General features: G+C 56.6%; 3 protein-coding genes and 1 non-coding gene across 6 annotated transcripts; 1 reads left to right on the top strand and 3 right to left on the bottom strand.

The window, feature by feature from the left end:
- The first annotated feature begins 103 nt into the window (after positions 1–103).
- Positions 104–5,837, top strand: znf839 (zinc finger protein 839). Its single transcript, XM_052086129.1, has 9 exons — positions 104–1,407; positions 1,561–2,523; positions 2,880–3,023; positions 3,095–3,220; positions 3,295–3,387; positions 3,476–3,625; positions 3,783–3,887; positions 3,957–4,243; positions 4,785–5,837. The coding sequence occupies exons 1-9, from the start codon at positions 460–462 to the stop codon at positions 5,128–5,130; spliced, it is 3,162 nt and encodes a 1,053-aa protein (XP_051942089.1). The 5' UTR covers positions 104–459; the 3' UTR covers positions 5,131–5,837.
- A 71-nt stretch (positions 5,838–5,908) lies between these two features.
- On the bottom strand, positions 5,909–8,278 carry cinp (cyclin-dependent kinase 2 interacting protein). 2 transcript variants are annotated; one of them, XM_052086164.1, is made up of 5 exons: positions 8,204–8,278; positions 7,545–7,707; positions 7,193–7,311; positions 6,986–7,115; positions 5,909–6,119 (listed from the first exon to the last, which is right to left on the bottom strand). In XM_052086164.1, the coding sequence occupies exons 2-5, from the start codon at positions 7,591–7,593 to the stop codon at positions 5,911–5,913; spliced, it is 507 nt and encodes a 168-aa protein (XP_051942124.1). In that variant the 5' UTR covers positions 7,594–7,707; positions 8,204–8,278; the 3' UTR covers positions 5,909–5,910. The 2 variants fall into 2 exon arrangements, with proteins under 2 accessions (XP_051942124.1, XP_051942123.1); XM_052086163.1 differs by having other exon boundaries at positions 7,193–7,286; positions 8,204–8,272.
- A 367-nt stretch (positions 8,279–8,645) lies between these two features.
- Positions 8,646–14,023, bottom strand: dkc1 (dyskeratosis congenita 1, dyskerin). Of its 2 annotated transcripts, XM_052086145.1 has the most exons (15): positions 13,947–14,023; positions 13,096–13,145; positions 12,940–13,026; positions 12,552–12,643; positions 11,911–12,095; positions 11,710–11,774; positions 11,361–11,487; positions 11,153–11,283; positions 10,489–10,632; positions 10,283–10,403; positions 9,885–10,003; positions 9,703–9,806; positions 9,243–9,294; positions 9,016–9,153; positions 8,646–8,867 (listed from the first exon to the last, which is right to left on the bottom strand). In XM_052086145.1, exons 1-15 carry the CDS (start codon positions 13,960–13,962, stop codon positions 8,802–8,804), a joined length of 1,497 nt encoding a protein of 498 aa, XP_051942105.1. In that variant the 5' UTR covers positions 13,963–14,023; the 3' UTR covers positions 8,646–8,801. The 2 variants fall into 2 exon arrangements, with proteins under 2 accessions (XP_051942105.1, XP_051942104.1); XM_052086144.1 differs by having other exon boundaries at positions 8,646–9,153.
- On the bottom strand, positions 10,170–10,247 carry LOC127615365 (small nucleolar RNA SNORD83). Its single transcript, XR_007966907.1, has one exon. It is a non-coding gene; the product is annotated as a small nucleolar RNA SNORD83 (small nucleolar RNA).
- Positions 14,024–14,432: the final 409 nt, after the last annotated feature.

A 14,432-nucleotide genomic window follows, 5' to 3' on the forward strand; every position in this document is an offset into this window, starting at 1 on the left:
ACTGCCCAAAGACAGCTGGGATAGGCTCCAGCACCCCCCCGCGACCCTTGTGAGGAAAAGAGGATCGGAAAATGAATGAATGAATGAAAAATAGGTAGGGTGTATTGTCACATTTTAGAGAACATAACCCCCGCGTTTTTTTAACTACACTATAACCTGACTTGGGAACTGACTCCAGAAATCCAGTCCGCAGTTTTGGGCTTCCTGCCTGGAGCAGCTAGGCGAAGGCTAAGCTAGGCTATCTGAAAAACTCCAAGGTTCCGTCATCTGCGCCTCGTTTTTTTTCTCCTCCGGTGTTCATGTTGTTCTTCACTGCAGCGGGGCATTTCACTTACAAACGCGCACATATTCTCGACGAGGGTCGACTGATTTAGTCCCGTGGCGTTACGATTGCATTTCCTTTGAGGCGCAGTCTGGTTCCCTGTTAGCCGCGTAGCTAGCAGCAGCCGCGCAGCCAAAATGGCGGACAACGAGGATGAGAGCGGGACTGGGAGAACAATAACAGCCGCGGAACCTCCTCGCTCCCCGGCTCACACCCACGCCGCGGACTCCACGCAGGCCGAGAACGCTAGCGCGCCGGAGCCCGTCGACCCCAGCACCGAGCCGGCCGAGTGTAACCCAGCCGCGACGCCCGGGGCGCGCGCGGAAAACTCGCCCGCGGTGTCCGTCGAGGAGAGCGACCACCCCGGGGATCTGCCCCAGACAGTTTCCGCTGTTGCCCCCGTGGTCGCGGAGTCCCAGCTGGTGGACTTTTTACAGACGGAGCAAAGCATCTTGGTGGGCACCGAGTTCTCCAGCTTGGGCGCGGACATGAGCAACACCACCATCATCTATTTGCAGCCAGACGGCAGCCTGATGGAGGGCTCCGGGCTCACCCCGGAGGAACAACAGGCTCTGCTGGAGCAGCTCAGCAAGCAGCAGGTGGTTCAGGTGTCGGACAGTGAGGCCGCCCAGCTGCTCCAGCAGAGCCAGCAGAGCCAGGCCATCAAAAGCAGCCCCATCCCCGGGGTGGCTCTCAACCCCAGCCAGCTGCAGCAGGTCATCAGCCAGGTGAGCAGCAAGAACCAGCAGCAGATCACGACGACGACGACGACGACGCCACAGCAGCAGCAGCAGGTCCAAACCACACAGCCGGTCAAACAGATAGTCCAAGTCCAGACCCCGCAGCAGCCTGTCAAACAAATACTTCAGATTCAGACCCCGCAGCCGACGACAGTCAAACAGCTAGTCCAAGTCCAGACTCCGCAACAGGCGGTGAAGCAGATAGTCCAGGTTCAGACCCCGCAGCAGGCTGTGAAACAAGGAGTCCAGGTCCAGAATGCCTCGCAGCACCTGAAAAGCGTTGGCCAGCAGCCTACTTTGCAGGGCAGCGGCAGCACAAGCGCAGTCCACTTGACTCAATCCAAGGTACGCGCTCCACACAAACTCACAAACAAATGACGTCAATAGACGGAAGCGTCATCCCGATTGACCTTTCAACTTGACATGACGCATACTTTCGGGTGGAAGAAGACTTCAGTGTCATTTGCTGGAATGTTGATTTTCTTTTCCTACGTCCAGGCGGAACCGGTCAGGATCCAGATTCAGGCTCCTCCCAAACAGGAAGTGAAGCTCCGCCCCCCCTCCCAGCAGCACAGCAGTCAACCGCAGGTGACGCTGTCGACCAATGGCAGCACTCAGATCATCCACATCCAGCCGGTGGTGGCTCAGCAGGGCCAGCAGTTGTTCCTGCAGCAGAACTTGGGCGACGCCCCCATCCAGCTGCTCCTCCAGAGCCCCACCCCCGTGGTGGGATCCTTGCTCCCATTGGTCCACAAGCTGCCGGCGCCCGCCGCCGCCAAGACGCCGCCCGCCTCCGCCGCCGTCCCCACCGTTAAACTGGCCAACGTGTCGCTGATCAAGAGCCCGGCCAACGGCGCCGCCTCGTCCCCCGGTAAGACTCTGCTCAAACAGGCCGCCGCCCCCGCGGTACAGGCCAGCCCCTCCGTAGCGGGCCCGCCGGCCGCGGTCGCCCCCCTTGCGGCCAAGGATCGAGACAAAGAGAAGGCCAGGAAGCAGAAGAAGAAAGAGAAGAAGGCGGTCAAGGTGCAGACCAGGTCGGGGCGGGTCTCAAGACCGCCTAAGTACAAAGCCAAAGACTACAAGTTCATCAAGACAGAGGACCTGGCCGAGAGCCACCAGTCGGACTCGGACGACTACTCGGACATGAGCATGGAGGACGAGGAGCGAAAGGACGGCGGCCGAGACGGCGACACCTCGCTGGCCTACAGCCACAAGTCCAGGTCCCACCCTTGCCAGACCTGCGACAAGGCCTACATCGGACCGGGAGGACTCAACCGCCACTACAAGCTCAATCCCAGCCACGGAGAACCCGAGCCGGCGGGCGAAGCGCCGCCGCAAACCGCCGACGACGACGACGGACAGGCGCAAACGGATGCCCCGGAAACGACAGACGAGACGCCGCCGGACGCCGCCAAGGAAGAGGAAACGGAGGCGAAAGATGTTGCCATGGCGGTTGACAAAGTACGGCGCTGGTGAACTCCTTCAATATCGTAGGGGGACCCCCCCCCCCCCCCCTACTAATTGGCCAGTGAAGCTAACGTTACCGTTTCATGCTTGTTAGCACTACGTACGAACCAACTGGTCATTCTGTTAGCTTTATGTGCTAATCGGTGCTACGGGCTATTGAACTGATCGATTGCCGTAGTTCTACGTGGTAATCCGTCACCTCTGGATGCCGTTTAGCGACGCGTATGAACTCATTGCTCCGTGACGTCAAGATGCTAATTACCCGTACTCGCTAACCGTCTCGACTCGCTAATCGGCCGCTCGTTCGGGTACCTGCGCTTGCTAATTAGCCGACCGCCTCGTTGTCTCAGGAGTCGGGCCCGGCGCCATCTTCTGGAGGATTCCGAGGCGTCCACCACCGGGGTCCGGGCAGGCCCCGCGGTCGAGGTCGAGGGAGGGGGCGCGGGCGGGGCAGAGGCCGGGGCAGGGGACGGTCGCTGGGGGCGCCAGCCAAGGTAAGATCACTCGGAACCGTCAACGCATCGAAAGAAACACCGAGAGGCTTACGTGTCGACGCGTGTCGAAGTTCGTTCAGGTGTCGGGCAGCCTCAGCCTCATGGGCCGGCGGGGACGTCCCGGGCGGCCCCCCAAGCTGGGCGGCCTGGCGAGCGCCGAACTGCAGGCGGCGAGGAGACGCGAGCGACTGCAGGAGGTTTGCTTGATCCGTCGGCCGCTTGGGAGGCGCCTCGCGTGCGTTTCTCTGACGGCCGCCTTGTCCGCCCGCAGCTGGTGGATCAATGCGAGGACGAGGAGCTGATGGACGTGGTCCTTCCTCGTCTCACCAAAGTCTTAAGCGTGTGGGAGTTGCTGCTGGCCAAGGTATCCGCATAAACGCACATTCCAGAGCGGTGTAGGCGCCAGCCGGAAGTCTCCAGTCGTCACCAAAACGCCGTCTCGTGTGTTCCAGGTGGAGCGCGGCGGTCCGGCCCGGACTCACTTTCCGGACGTTTACCGCGAGTTCGAATCATTGCAGGCGCAAGTGAGGCAGGCCGCGCAGGATTACATCGTAGCGCCGCAAGGAGGAGGCGCCGCCCCTCTGGAGATCCGGAACATCGAGGTGAGAGCTTCTTGGAGGAGCTGAAAAAGTTTGATGCCGCAACGCGGAATTCGCCACGTCCCAAGGAGACGGAGCAAAGTCTCCGCGAGCCGTGCCCCGAAGGGCCAAGGCGGTCCGCAAAGCGGCCATTTTGTTGAGTGCCGTCGCGTGCTCGTAGGTGGCGAGGTCGCTGGGCATCCTTGACGAGGTCAACCGGATGAAAGTCGTCCCCGGCGCGTCTCCGGCGTCCGGCCTCGGCAACAAAAGTAGCCGATACATGGAAGTAAGCTCCCACAGTGGCCTGACTTGATCCCACTCGGGCCACCAAACGTGATCATTGTCCCCCCCTCAGAACTCCAAGATGCTGCCGCCATCCAAGCGCTTCAAGATGGAGAACAGCGTTCCTCTGCAGCACAACGGCATCGAGAGAGCGGCCCTGTCCGTCGGAGAGGCCGGCGGACCTTCGCCGACTTCAAATCTTGACCTGGGACCTTCTGCCGCCCGAGTTGTGAGCTCCGCCTCCCCTGCGGTGACCTCCGCGTGCCCCGCGGTGACCTCCGTGGCCCCCGTGACGCCCACGTCCACGCCTTGCGCCGCCTCCTCCGTGGCCGCGCCGCCGCTTCCCAGCGAAGCCAAACCGTGAGTGAAGCTCCGCCCGCCACGCGTCCAAATGCCTTTCGGAGTCCCGCAGGGTCTCGGGTCGCAGCTCGCCCGCTTTCTGGAACCGAGCCGCTACGACGTCATCTTGGAGTCGACCGAAAGGGGCAAAACAGAGATGGACAAAATAAGGTGGACGTGACGACTTGACGATTGAGTCGGAACGCCGCGTTTAGAGCGCTGGGGCGACAGACAACATCAAACGGTCAATGGCGCGCGACTTCCTCTTTCCAACTGCTGGAAGCCGACATTTCAAGGGTTCTCGGTTGCCTTCAATAAAAGTCTCGCGTCACACAGGCGCCCTCGGTCGACCGTCTCATGCAAATCGTGACGACGGCGTTGGCGGCCACCATGACCAGAAGCAGAGCTAACGAAGCAAAGACGACCCCGCGTTGACAACCAAGCGCTCGCGTCCCCAGACCGTTTTGCTTTTCCCAAAGTGGGAAAGGGATTTGATTTGTGTGCACAGTCACAGAGCGAGTCAAGGTACCTCGGTCCTCATGTGGAGTATTTGCCCCCGCAGCTCCACCAGCCCCGTCCAGGCTCCTCCGGCCGCCACCGCCATGGAGGTGACCACGGCCGAGCCGCAGGCCGCGGAAGCGCCGCCCACGCCGACGGAGGGTCCCGCCCCCGCGCCGGCCCCGAGCGAGCCGGCCCAGGAATCGGAGAAGCTTCCGGAAACGTGTCTGGTGCAGGAGGGCCAGGAGATCTACATCGAGACGGACGGCCTGAGCGAGGCCGACGGCATCGTCATCGTCAACGGGCCGGACGGGACCACCATGCACATCCAGACCCCGGACGGCGTCCCCCTGGAGGCGGTGCAGGCCCTGCTGGGCATCGAGGCGGCCGACCCCGGCAAAGCCAGCTGAGCGGACTTTGTTACGTCGGCCGTCTGGCTCGCTTCCATCGGGGAGCTTGCGTGACGCGGACCGCCGACGACGGAACTTTCTGGAGAACGGCGAGGTCACCGGCCAATGGCAGGCTTGATTTTTCAAGGCGAGTCTGCAATTGGCCGCTTCGCCGGCGTCGCTCCGGTCTCGGACTTTGTCTCGGAAACCTTCCGGAACGAAGCGGTCCGAGACGGGGTCGGCGAACTCGTGCAGCTGCTCGGCAAGTCTTGGACTTTGTTACGGAACGAAAGCCGGAGAATGCTCCCTTCCAGAAGATTCCGTCACCGCAAGACCGCGTATGGAACTTTGCGGAAGAAAGTGAGCAAAAGGCGGACCTCGGTTCACCGGTTTCCGGAACCGAGGCGGCGGTTGGCCCTCTCGCCGGCTCATTCCCGCTCTCGGACTCGGTGGCGGAACCTTCCGGAAGAGAGCCGGGCGCCGACTTGTTGGCGGAACCCTGAGGAAAGAGCACAGCGCGGTGAGCCAACGGCACAACGGCAAAAATTGGAGAGTTTGGAACGCTGGTTTCAGTTGGGTTCCTATTTATTTCTCACGTTGCCCTCTTTCTCCTCCCAAACGTGATTCGGAGCGCCACCGCCAAGCAACGGTTTGATTTTTAAGAGCTTGTTGTAAATGTTCCTTTTCATATTTGCGTTGTGAATATGTAGATAAATGTGAGAAACAAAGCTGCGCTATTTTTACGACTTTGGGGCCGGCGCTCGTCGGTCTCGCTTCCTGTTTTCACAATAAAAGCCGTTGTCAAGCGGGAAGGTGTCGCTGGCCCGTCTCCAGCAGGAGCGCCTCCAGGGCCAGGCGGGCGCGCGCCGGCACCAGCGGCTGGTGGAGCCAACACGAAAGGTACACCAAGCTCAGGTCCCGCTCGACGCAGTGCGCCACCTCCCGGAGCAGGACGCGCTTCAGACGCAGCTCCGACGTGAACGAGCGCAGCAGGAGGCCGCACGAAGACACTGGGGGAACACAATCGCACGCAACGCTGTTTACGGCACTTTCTAGAACCCCCTCCTTTCACGCCGCAAACAGGCTTCCCGCGTAAGATTTAAAACCTTTGCCGTCACGTCACCTTGGCAACATGCACCCTTTTTGGAGCCCCTTTCAAACTGCAATGTTTGCCTAAGTGTACCTCTTTGTGGCCCCTTTCACACGTCATTCTTCTACAAGTCGCCTTCCCGCAGTTACTTTCACATCATCTATACCTCCCAAAAAAAAACAAAGTTTGCAACACCATCTTCGACACGTACCTTTCTCTAGCCCCTTTCACGCTGCTCCATTTACCTCAATGGTTTCTGCAAGTTAGCATTTCGTGGCCCCCTTCACGCCACCTTTAATACTGTACATATATTTCTCAGTAGCCCCTTTCAGGCTAACTGCAAGATTTGACGTTTTCAATAGCCCCTTTTCCACATCAATCTTTCATTGCTTTCTACCATCTACCTTTAACACTGCATTTGCGCACAAACGGCAGCTCCCTTTATAGTCCACATTTATCTTTCTAGAGCCTCTTTGATACAAGCGTGGCCAAAATTAACTTTGCGAGCCCCTTTCACACCCTATTTCTACCTCTCCATTCAGCGTTAACTTTCAACAGCTCTTTTCACATGTACATTTTGGTAGCCCCGATCTCTGTGCCCGTTATCACATCACCATTGGCGAGCCCCTTTACCGCCGTCTAGCTGTAGCCTTTCATTCGCCCTGTCCATCAAAAGCCCCTCCCTCGTCAACGCACATCCGACATAGCAGAAAGCCTGCGTGAAAGGGGCTCGATACAACCCTCAGGTGGGTTAATCATCGATAACGGGGGGTAGCGGAGCCTCACCAAAGTCTTTGGCATTCCAGCCGTGGAAGAGCGGAACCTTCCTGCCTTGGGGCCCAAACTGAAATTCCTCCAGGTCCACCAGGCCTCGCTGCGACGCCATCAGCCGCTCCATCTTGGCCACGATGGCCGCCTGGCAAAAGAGCTCCCATGTTAGACCGTCACGGCGCCGACAAACGCTCGCAACGCCGCGTGGAATCGCGATGTCACCATTTTGTTGACGACGTCCTCCAGTTTTTCACATTCGTCCCGAAGCGCCAAATTCCCCAGCACGAGATCCCCCGAAGATCCTTCCGTCTCGCCGCTGCACAGGGGGTGAGACAGAGGCGCTAAGAATGAGCTCCCACTGAACAAAACTCACTTGTATTCTTTGGCATTCGACTCAGCATGACTTGGATTTGGTCTTGGTTTTACTGTTTGGTGCTTTCTACCGTCCTTATTACCGATTTGTTTTACTGTTTATTGTACACGTGAAATTGCTCCATGTACAGCACTTAGTATGCGGCGATGGCTGTTTGAAAGTGCTCGAGACAAACTTTTAGTTACAAGAGTGAGCGGTCACCTGCTTCTTCTGGCGTTGGCGATGTTTGACGCGATGGTGAAGCCTTCATCGTTGAGCTTCTCCCAGCGCAGCATTAAGTTGTGCCAGTCGGCTGCGTTGTCCTTCAGTTTGCGGCCACTTCCGGTGACGGCCGAGCATTTTCTGTTCACGTTGGTGACGTCGCCTGGTCAGGACACACGATGAGCGCAAGACCCTCCCACACGTCACGCTTCGTAAATGCCATTTTCAACGCTGCTTCAATGTAGTAATCCATAGGTGCCAAAGTCAGGTACGGGAGGGCCGCTGCCCTGCATGTTTTCCCAAGTCTCCCTGTTGCGACACACCGGGTTCAAATGATCACATCATCAGCAAGCTCTGCAGAAGCCTGACATTGAACCCGTTCATTTGAATCGGGTGTGTGGCAACAGGGAGACTTGGGAAAACATGCAGGACAGCGGCCCTCCAGGACCTGACTTTGACACCGATGTAGTAAATGAGGTCATGAGATTTGTTTACATACACGAAGGGCGGATGGAGGAAATAAATGGCAATATTCAAGACTTCGATACAAAACAAAATTACTTGACCGACGAGGTGAAACTCGGCGGTCACACCGCAAACTAAGCTCAGTACAACAAACGTTTCCGCGCCGATACATGACACCGGGCGCTTTTCTTTACCTTCCATGTGTTTGGAATCCCTCTCGACGCCGTCCGATGACTTCCTGAATTTTCCTTCGTCGGTGGTGCGGGGGAGTGTTCAATGATCCGTTGGCGCCCTCTGCTGGCGCAAATTTCTAACCCGACGTTTTGTGGGTACATCGACATGTTCATGTATTTCAGTTTGCCGAGTCCACAAGACTATAAAAGGTGAATTACTTTGATATACTACTATTTAAAGACATTATGGGTTATGTGATGACAGGTACTCCCGGTAGCGCTTCCATTTTTGGGCATATTTTGATTGGCGCGATTCCCAGTTTATGGAGTATAAAGTCAGGATCCAATCAGTTCAACACAATCTTTGAGAGGTTGAACATGCGACATACCAAAACGCTTCTTGGAAAAACGCGATTGGGTGTTTGTCATCTCTGGCGCTTCATATTCACTCAAGTCATTGTCGGTTTTTCGTTTTTATTTGTGGAAATACTTGATACATGGCATCAACTCTTCATTTTAGAGTCTTCTAAAATATCACAAACTTGAACAGTTGCATTTTCAAAAAGAGTATTTACAAAAAAAAAAAGGCAGTTTTGACAATGGGCGGAGGTTGCGAGCGTCACTCGGAAGCTTCGTGGTCTTCTTTGGCTTTCTTCTTCTTTTTCTTCTTTTTGCCACTTTCAAGCTGCAAACAGAGAAAAACGTCGGCCTTGTGGAACGGTTCCGATTTGGGCAGACACGGCCAATTCTTGAGAAAAAGCTCAAGTTGGAAACGAGCGAAAGAAGACGGGAAATGTTCTCCCACAAAGCCGATCATTTTTGGGGGCACGAACCTCTACTTGCGTTCCGTCCTCCGTTTCGGCGTCAACCGCCTTGGCGCGCTTCTCTTTTTTCTTCTTTTTCTTCTCTTTGGGCGTCTCCTCAGCGGCCGGCGCGACTTCCGCTTCGCTGTCCGTCGTCTCCCTCTTCCTCTGCGGAAAAGAAGAAGAAACGGAAGGGGATGGGGGGGGGGGGTGAGGTGAGGGAGGTAAGCTATGAGACGAGCCGCGGTGGGCTTTACCTTCGCTGGCACGCTGCTGGGTGCTTCCGGCTCCTTGGCGGCAGCGCTGGCACTGTCAGGTCAAAAACAGACAAAATGGAGAGCATAAAAACAGTTGATGGCAGCCTCATAAATGGCCACTCGCCACTAAAGCACCCCGCAAACCTAAATAAACTTCAGCTGTTCTAGTCAACATTGTAGCCCATTTATAAAAATACTGTATATACAGTATATATGTAGCGATGCATTGAGACGAAGGTGTACTCAGCGCGGCCGTCGCCGAGCCGAGCGTGGGCCGAGCGAGGAGGCCACGCGGAGAGTCCCTGTGGCAGAGTGACTCCCTGGAAGAGGACGGCACACCTCAGCCAGGGATAACCCTCTGCGAGCGTACGCCCCCCCCCACCCCCCGCAATAAAAATGCTTTAAAAGTCACACTCCCCATGTATGCCGTTGAGAAAAGCAAAGCGCCCCCCCCACCCACCTGTAGTCCACGTAGTCGGCCCTCCAGGCGTCGGGCGTGCTTCCGTTGGGCTTGCCGTGCTTGTCCAGAAGTCCTTTCTGGATCATCATCTTCTTCTGACTGGCCTGACGGGACACGAACGACGGAAGGTCAACGAAAGCCGAGCCGACGGGCTCGGTGCCGCCCGTGGGTTGGCGCGTTACCTTGGGTCCGAGCCCCCACTTGCGCGGGTAGGTGTCTCGCTCCATGATGACGCGCTTGATCTTGGCCACCACGCCGTGGTCGCACGTGGAGATGACCGCCGTCGTCATCAGGGCCACAGCTGGGGGGGGGGGGGGGGGGCGAAAATGTCATCAAAATAGATCACCAAAATATTTAAAATTAAGCTGACCAACGGAGTCTCAAATATGTCATTTGGGGGGAGGGGCAATGATCAAATGTGGCCCCCCCCGCACGACTTTGATGTGACCTTGACGCAAACAAAGGAGGGCCATCAGACAAGGGTGATAGATAAGCAGGTCAGCACAGCCCGGGGGCTCTTGCATCTACACGTGTCATCATGTGGCCCCCCCCCCCCCGACAGCAAACGTGGGGCGCGCACCTGTGCAAATGGCTTCCCCCTTGGTGGTGATGACCACAATGTCCTGGTTGACTTCGATGCCGTCCTCGTAGCGCAGGACGCCGGGCAACATGATCTTGGCGCCGTAGCAGATGGCGTTGACCTGAGGACGGACGGACGGCGCGTCAAAACGTGCCGGCGGGCGACGCGGCGGCAACCCATGGAAGGGGGAGGGGGGAAAAACTCACGGCGCTGTCCTTCATCACCAGCCGCTTGTGCGACACCAGGAGCTTCTCCAGCGGGAAGACGACGCGCCGCAGGTACGACTCATCTTTGTTGTGGTCAAACTGCCACTGCGCGTCCAGGATGTCGTGCATGGTCACCAGGTTGTCCTGCGGCGGGAAGGGAGAAAATAAGACAACAGTAAGGGGGGGGTTTAGGCCCCGCCTACCAAAGATGGACTTGTACGTCCAAGTCTTTTTTTGCATCATAGTGAGGAGGAGGGTCTGATGCGATCTGTGCTGGAGAATAAGCCGTTTGCATTGTAAATCATGTCCCCAAAAAAAGCGACCAGTAGGTGGCGCTGGTGCCTCACATGCTTTTCCAAAAGCCCAGGAATCGCCATTTTCATCCATTTGAAACACAAAACCATTTTGTAATTTCTGGTAGGCTCCACCTTTGTGTAGCATCAGAAGCGGCGCCGCTCCTCCGCCGAAGCGAAAGGGGGCTGCGCCGATGTCGGCAGTGAGAATTGACGTGTCAAATCTCACCTGCGCGTTTGCTGTCCCAAAGTTTCATTGGCAGCGCGACACCGGCAGTCGAACTGAACTCAACACTTTGGCGTCGGCCGGGACACCCGATCCCATTTTCATTTTTGCGGGGGGGGGGGCTAGTTTCTCTCTTGCAGCCCACCTTCTCTCCCATGACTCCGGAGCGGACCCTGCGCAGCTCCTGCATCTGGCCCCCGACGCCCAGCAGCAGGCCCAGGTGGACGCACAGCGTCCTGATGTAGGTCCCCGCCTCGCAGCTCACCCAGAAGATTCCTGAAAAACGGCCGAAGGGGGAGGGCGTCAAAACCCCGCCCAGCACACAGCCCCCCCCCACCCAACCCGCGGCTTACCGAGTCGCCTTTCGGCGTCGTACTCCACCAGTTTGCTCTCGTAGATGGTCCGCACCCGCAGCTGGCGCTTGACGGCGGCAATGAGCGGCGGCCGCTGGAACAGGGCGCCCGTCAGCGTCTCCATGGCCTGAAAAAGAGAAAATATGTGCCCGTGTGAGTTGGGGGGGGGGGGGGGGTAGACGACCGCCCCGCGGGATTTGGGAAACGGATCCTTATTTCGACTATCGCTCGCCAGTAGCCCATTGACGGCCAACTCCGCGCCTAACGCCCGGCGGGCCCCAGTCTCAAAGAAGCGCGCGAGCGGGACCATTTGCAAGTCGGCGGGCCAGAGCGGCAAAGCGCGACTTACTCTGGCCAGCGCGTGCTCGCTTTCGATGGCGTTGTGCAGCCGAACGATCCCCACATACTCTTTCCCTGCAACACACGGCGGAAGGGAAGGAGTGGGCGCGGCTGCTTTGGTTTCTTTGGAAACGGCTCGGCGAGGCCCAACCCACCAGGATGGACCTTCCGCTTCAAGCCGACAAGGGAGTGGGTGCTCGGGGGGGCGTACCTGCGCTCTGCTGGGATTTGACCAATCGCGTGGCTCGGTCAATGCACACGATGAGGCAGCCGGTGACTTTGGGGTCCAAGGTGCCGCTGTGGCCCGTCTTCTCCACGCGCAGGATGCGGCGGATCCACGCCACCACCTCGTGAGAGGACGGGTTGGCCGGCTTGTCCAGGTTGATGAAACCCGACCTGCGGGGGGAGGGGACGGGGCCACCCAACCGGCCTTCAGATTCCATTCCACAATAGGGACGTTTCCAAGAGTTTCGATAACGGCTAAAAGCGTCCGTCGTGACCTTTCGTTTCGCAGCCGGTTGATCAACAAGCCTCCTCGCTCGCGACAGAGGGGAGGCGCGAGCAGTTACCGAACCCCGTTTCTTCGTGTAGCAAATGATATCGGTAGTTTAGTTTTAAATTTGAATAGATTGTGGTCAGAGGAGGAGGGGGTTGCAATTTTTAATTGGCGACAAAGCCGCCCAGTGGAGCACCCCCCCCCACTGATCAGGAAAAACTGCCAGAGCTGCAAAAATAGCCTCACTCTTGTCAAAGTGGCGCAACAGAAACAGCATCGGGCGCCGGCGCGTCATTGCATGGGAGACGGCCACATATGGCACAGGTGGGGGGGGGGGGGGGGTCTTCCCGCCTTACTTGATGTAATCCTGGATGTTCCTCTTGAGCGGGTTGCTCCCACAGGGGAGCGGCGTGTAGTGGGCCGTGCGCACGTTCAGCTTGTCGAAGTTCTGCAACAAACAGATGTCGTTACTTCGGGGAAGCGCGAGCGGGGGGTGGGGGGGGGGCTCACCAACCGAGAGCGATCAGACCAAATGTCATCTTTGCGGCCCCCCGCCCGGTTGCCCTCTGAGCCGCGCCGCTCCGGCAAGACGCCGAATGGCGCCCGGAGCGGCGTCGGCCGGGCCCCGCCTCCAGAACGGACGCGGGGCGACGGGCAGGGGCGGGCGGCCGCTCGGCGAATGGATAAACGGATTCATCATGTCGCATCGGCGGTGAGGAAGGAATTTGACGGACGTGAGACCACCTTGAGCAGAAGAGGCCACTGGGAGGTGTCCAGTGTGGGCACTTTGCTTTCGGGCTGGATGAGGAAGTCGCCACTCTGCTGGATTTCCTAGCGGACGACATTTTGTTTTGAGCAGACTTCAACGCACAAGGCAGAGATGTCGATTTGGTCGCTCACCCCGACATCCTCGACCGTTTTCTTGCCCTTCTTCTTCTTCTTCGCGGAACCTGCAAACGCAGCACGGCATGAAAACGCCATCAAAACGGCGACTCCCTCTAGTGGAGCGCAAAAGAATTACTGCCAAGGTAATGTTCAACCCTTTCCTATACAACTGAGGTCGTGGGACTGTGGTGGGACAAATAATCGATGGAAATCAATACCAATAATAAACACATTATATGAGTCGTGTGTTCGATCATTTAATTCTCTTCTCATCCTTCCGTCGTTTGACTGGCTTCACAATTCGCGACTTTGTCGAATGGGGGGGTGGGGGGCACGTGGTCTCTCGCGCAACACGTGCCTGCTAGCCAACGGAGGCTAACTGGGTGCGATAAAGGCCAATCGAGCAAAAACAAAAAACAGAAACATGATGCGGGGGCGCATTCCTGCAGAAACGAGACAACGACTTAGAAAGACGACGACTGGGTTTGAATTTTAGAGGTAAAAACGTTTCACGGTGTCCCGACCCGTTCTTGTCACGGTGCACACGTGGCTATGCCACAGCGGCGAGCATGACACTTGACTTTTACAATAATCAAATTGGTACGATTACGTCTTTGAGAATAATTTAAAACAGATCGCCATTGAACAAACGTGATTTGGAATGTTTGGATACACTTTATAGTAATTTAGACAGCCAAGTGTACGTCACCGATTTGAATGCTTTTTTTTCTGGGGTGGTCCCTTTTTTTCTACAAAATGTGAAACTGCTGCAACCCCTCTTTACCAATAACACTAACTTCCATTCAAACAATAGAAAAAGAAATAAAAATATAGATCGTTCGCGGCAGCGTGCGCACTTTTCTCACCATCTACGTCCGCCATCTTCGTCTGTGTGGTTAGCGCTCTAATGGCTCCGCCTTTTCCTTTTCCACTTCTACTTCTTCGTCGTCGTGAAGAAGTCGCGGCCTTTTCCCGTACTGTCGCTATGCTGCCACGCATGGATATATTACGCTACTACAATCTTTAAACGGACATGTCTGTCAAACTAGTAAAGTAATAAAATAAATACAAATAAATGCAGAAACAACGAAGACGTCAAATGGGAGCTCAACTAACCATTGAGAGCTCTCTTGTTTCTTAGAACCAGAAATGGAAACATATACATACAGTTCTTTCAAAAACACACAAATTACGGACTTTGTCTTTGTTAAGTTACATTTTACAGACACACACAAAACCCGTTATCGATCGCCTCAACCGCTTCGCACGAAAGAATGCCTCTACCTTGTAACGGCAGATGGCGCTGTTGGTCCAATATCACAATCTACAATCTCCAATATACAATCACATTT

Source organism: Hippocampus zosterae, chromosome 14 (assembly GCF_025434085.1).
Source record: "Hippocampus zosterae strain Florida chromosome 14, ASM2543408v3, whole genome shotgun sequence".
Lineage (NCBI taxonomy): Eukaryota > Metazoa > Chordata > Actinopteri > Syngnathiformes > Syngnathidae > Hippocampus > Hippocampus zosterae.

Bases quoted from the DNA above. Each gene is read 5' to 3' on its own strand.
- znf839 (XM_052086129.1), top strand. From the start codon at position 460: ATGGCGGACAACGAGGATGAGAGCGGGACTGGGAGAACAATAACAGCC. The intron at 1,408-1,560 runs GTACGCGCTCCA...TCCTACGTCCAG, and splicing joins TCCACTTGACTCAATCCAAG to GCGGAACCGGTCAGGATCCA. The intron at 3,388-3,475 runs GTATCCGCATAA...CGTGTGTTCCAG, and splicing joins GGGAGTTGCTGCTGGCCAAG to GTGGAGCGCGGCGGTCCGGC.
- cinp (XM_052086163.1), bottom strand. The intron at 7,287-7,544 runs GTGACCGCTCAC...CCCCCTGTGCAG, and splicing joins GCCAACGCCAGAAGAAGCAG to CGGCGAGACGGAAGGATCTT. The intron at 6,120-6,985 runs GTGAGGCTCCGC...GTGTTCCCCCAG, and splicing joins CTGGAATGCCAAAGACTTTG to TGTCTTCGTGCGGCCTCCTG.
- dkc1 (XM_052086144.1), bottom strand. The intron at 12,096-12,551 runs GTAAGGCGGGAA...CTCCCCCCGCAG, and splicing joins AACATCCAGGATTACATCAA to GTCGGGTTTCATCAACCTGG. The intron at 11,775-11,910 runs GTACGCCCCCCC...CGTGTGTTGCAG, and splicing joins CAAATCCCAGCAGAGCGCAG to GGAAAGAGTATGTGGGGATC.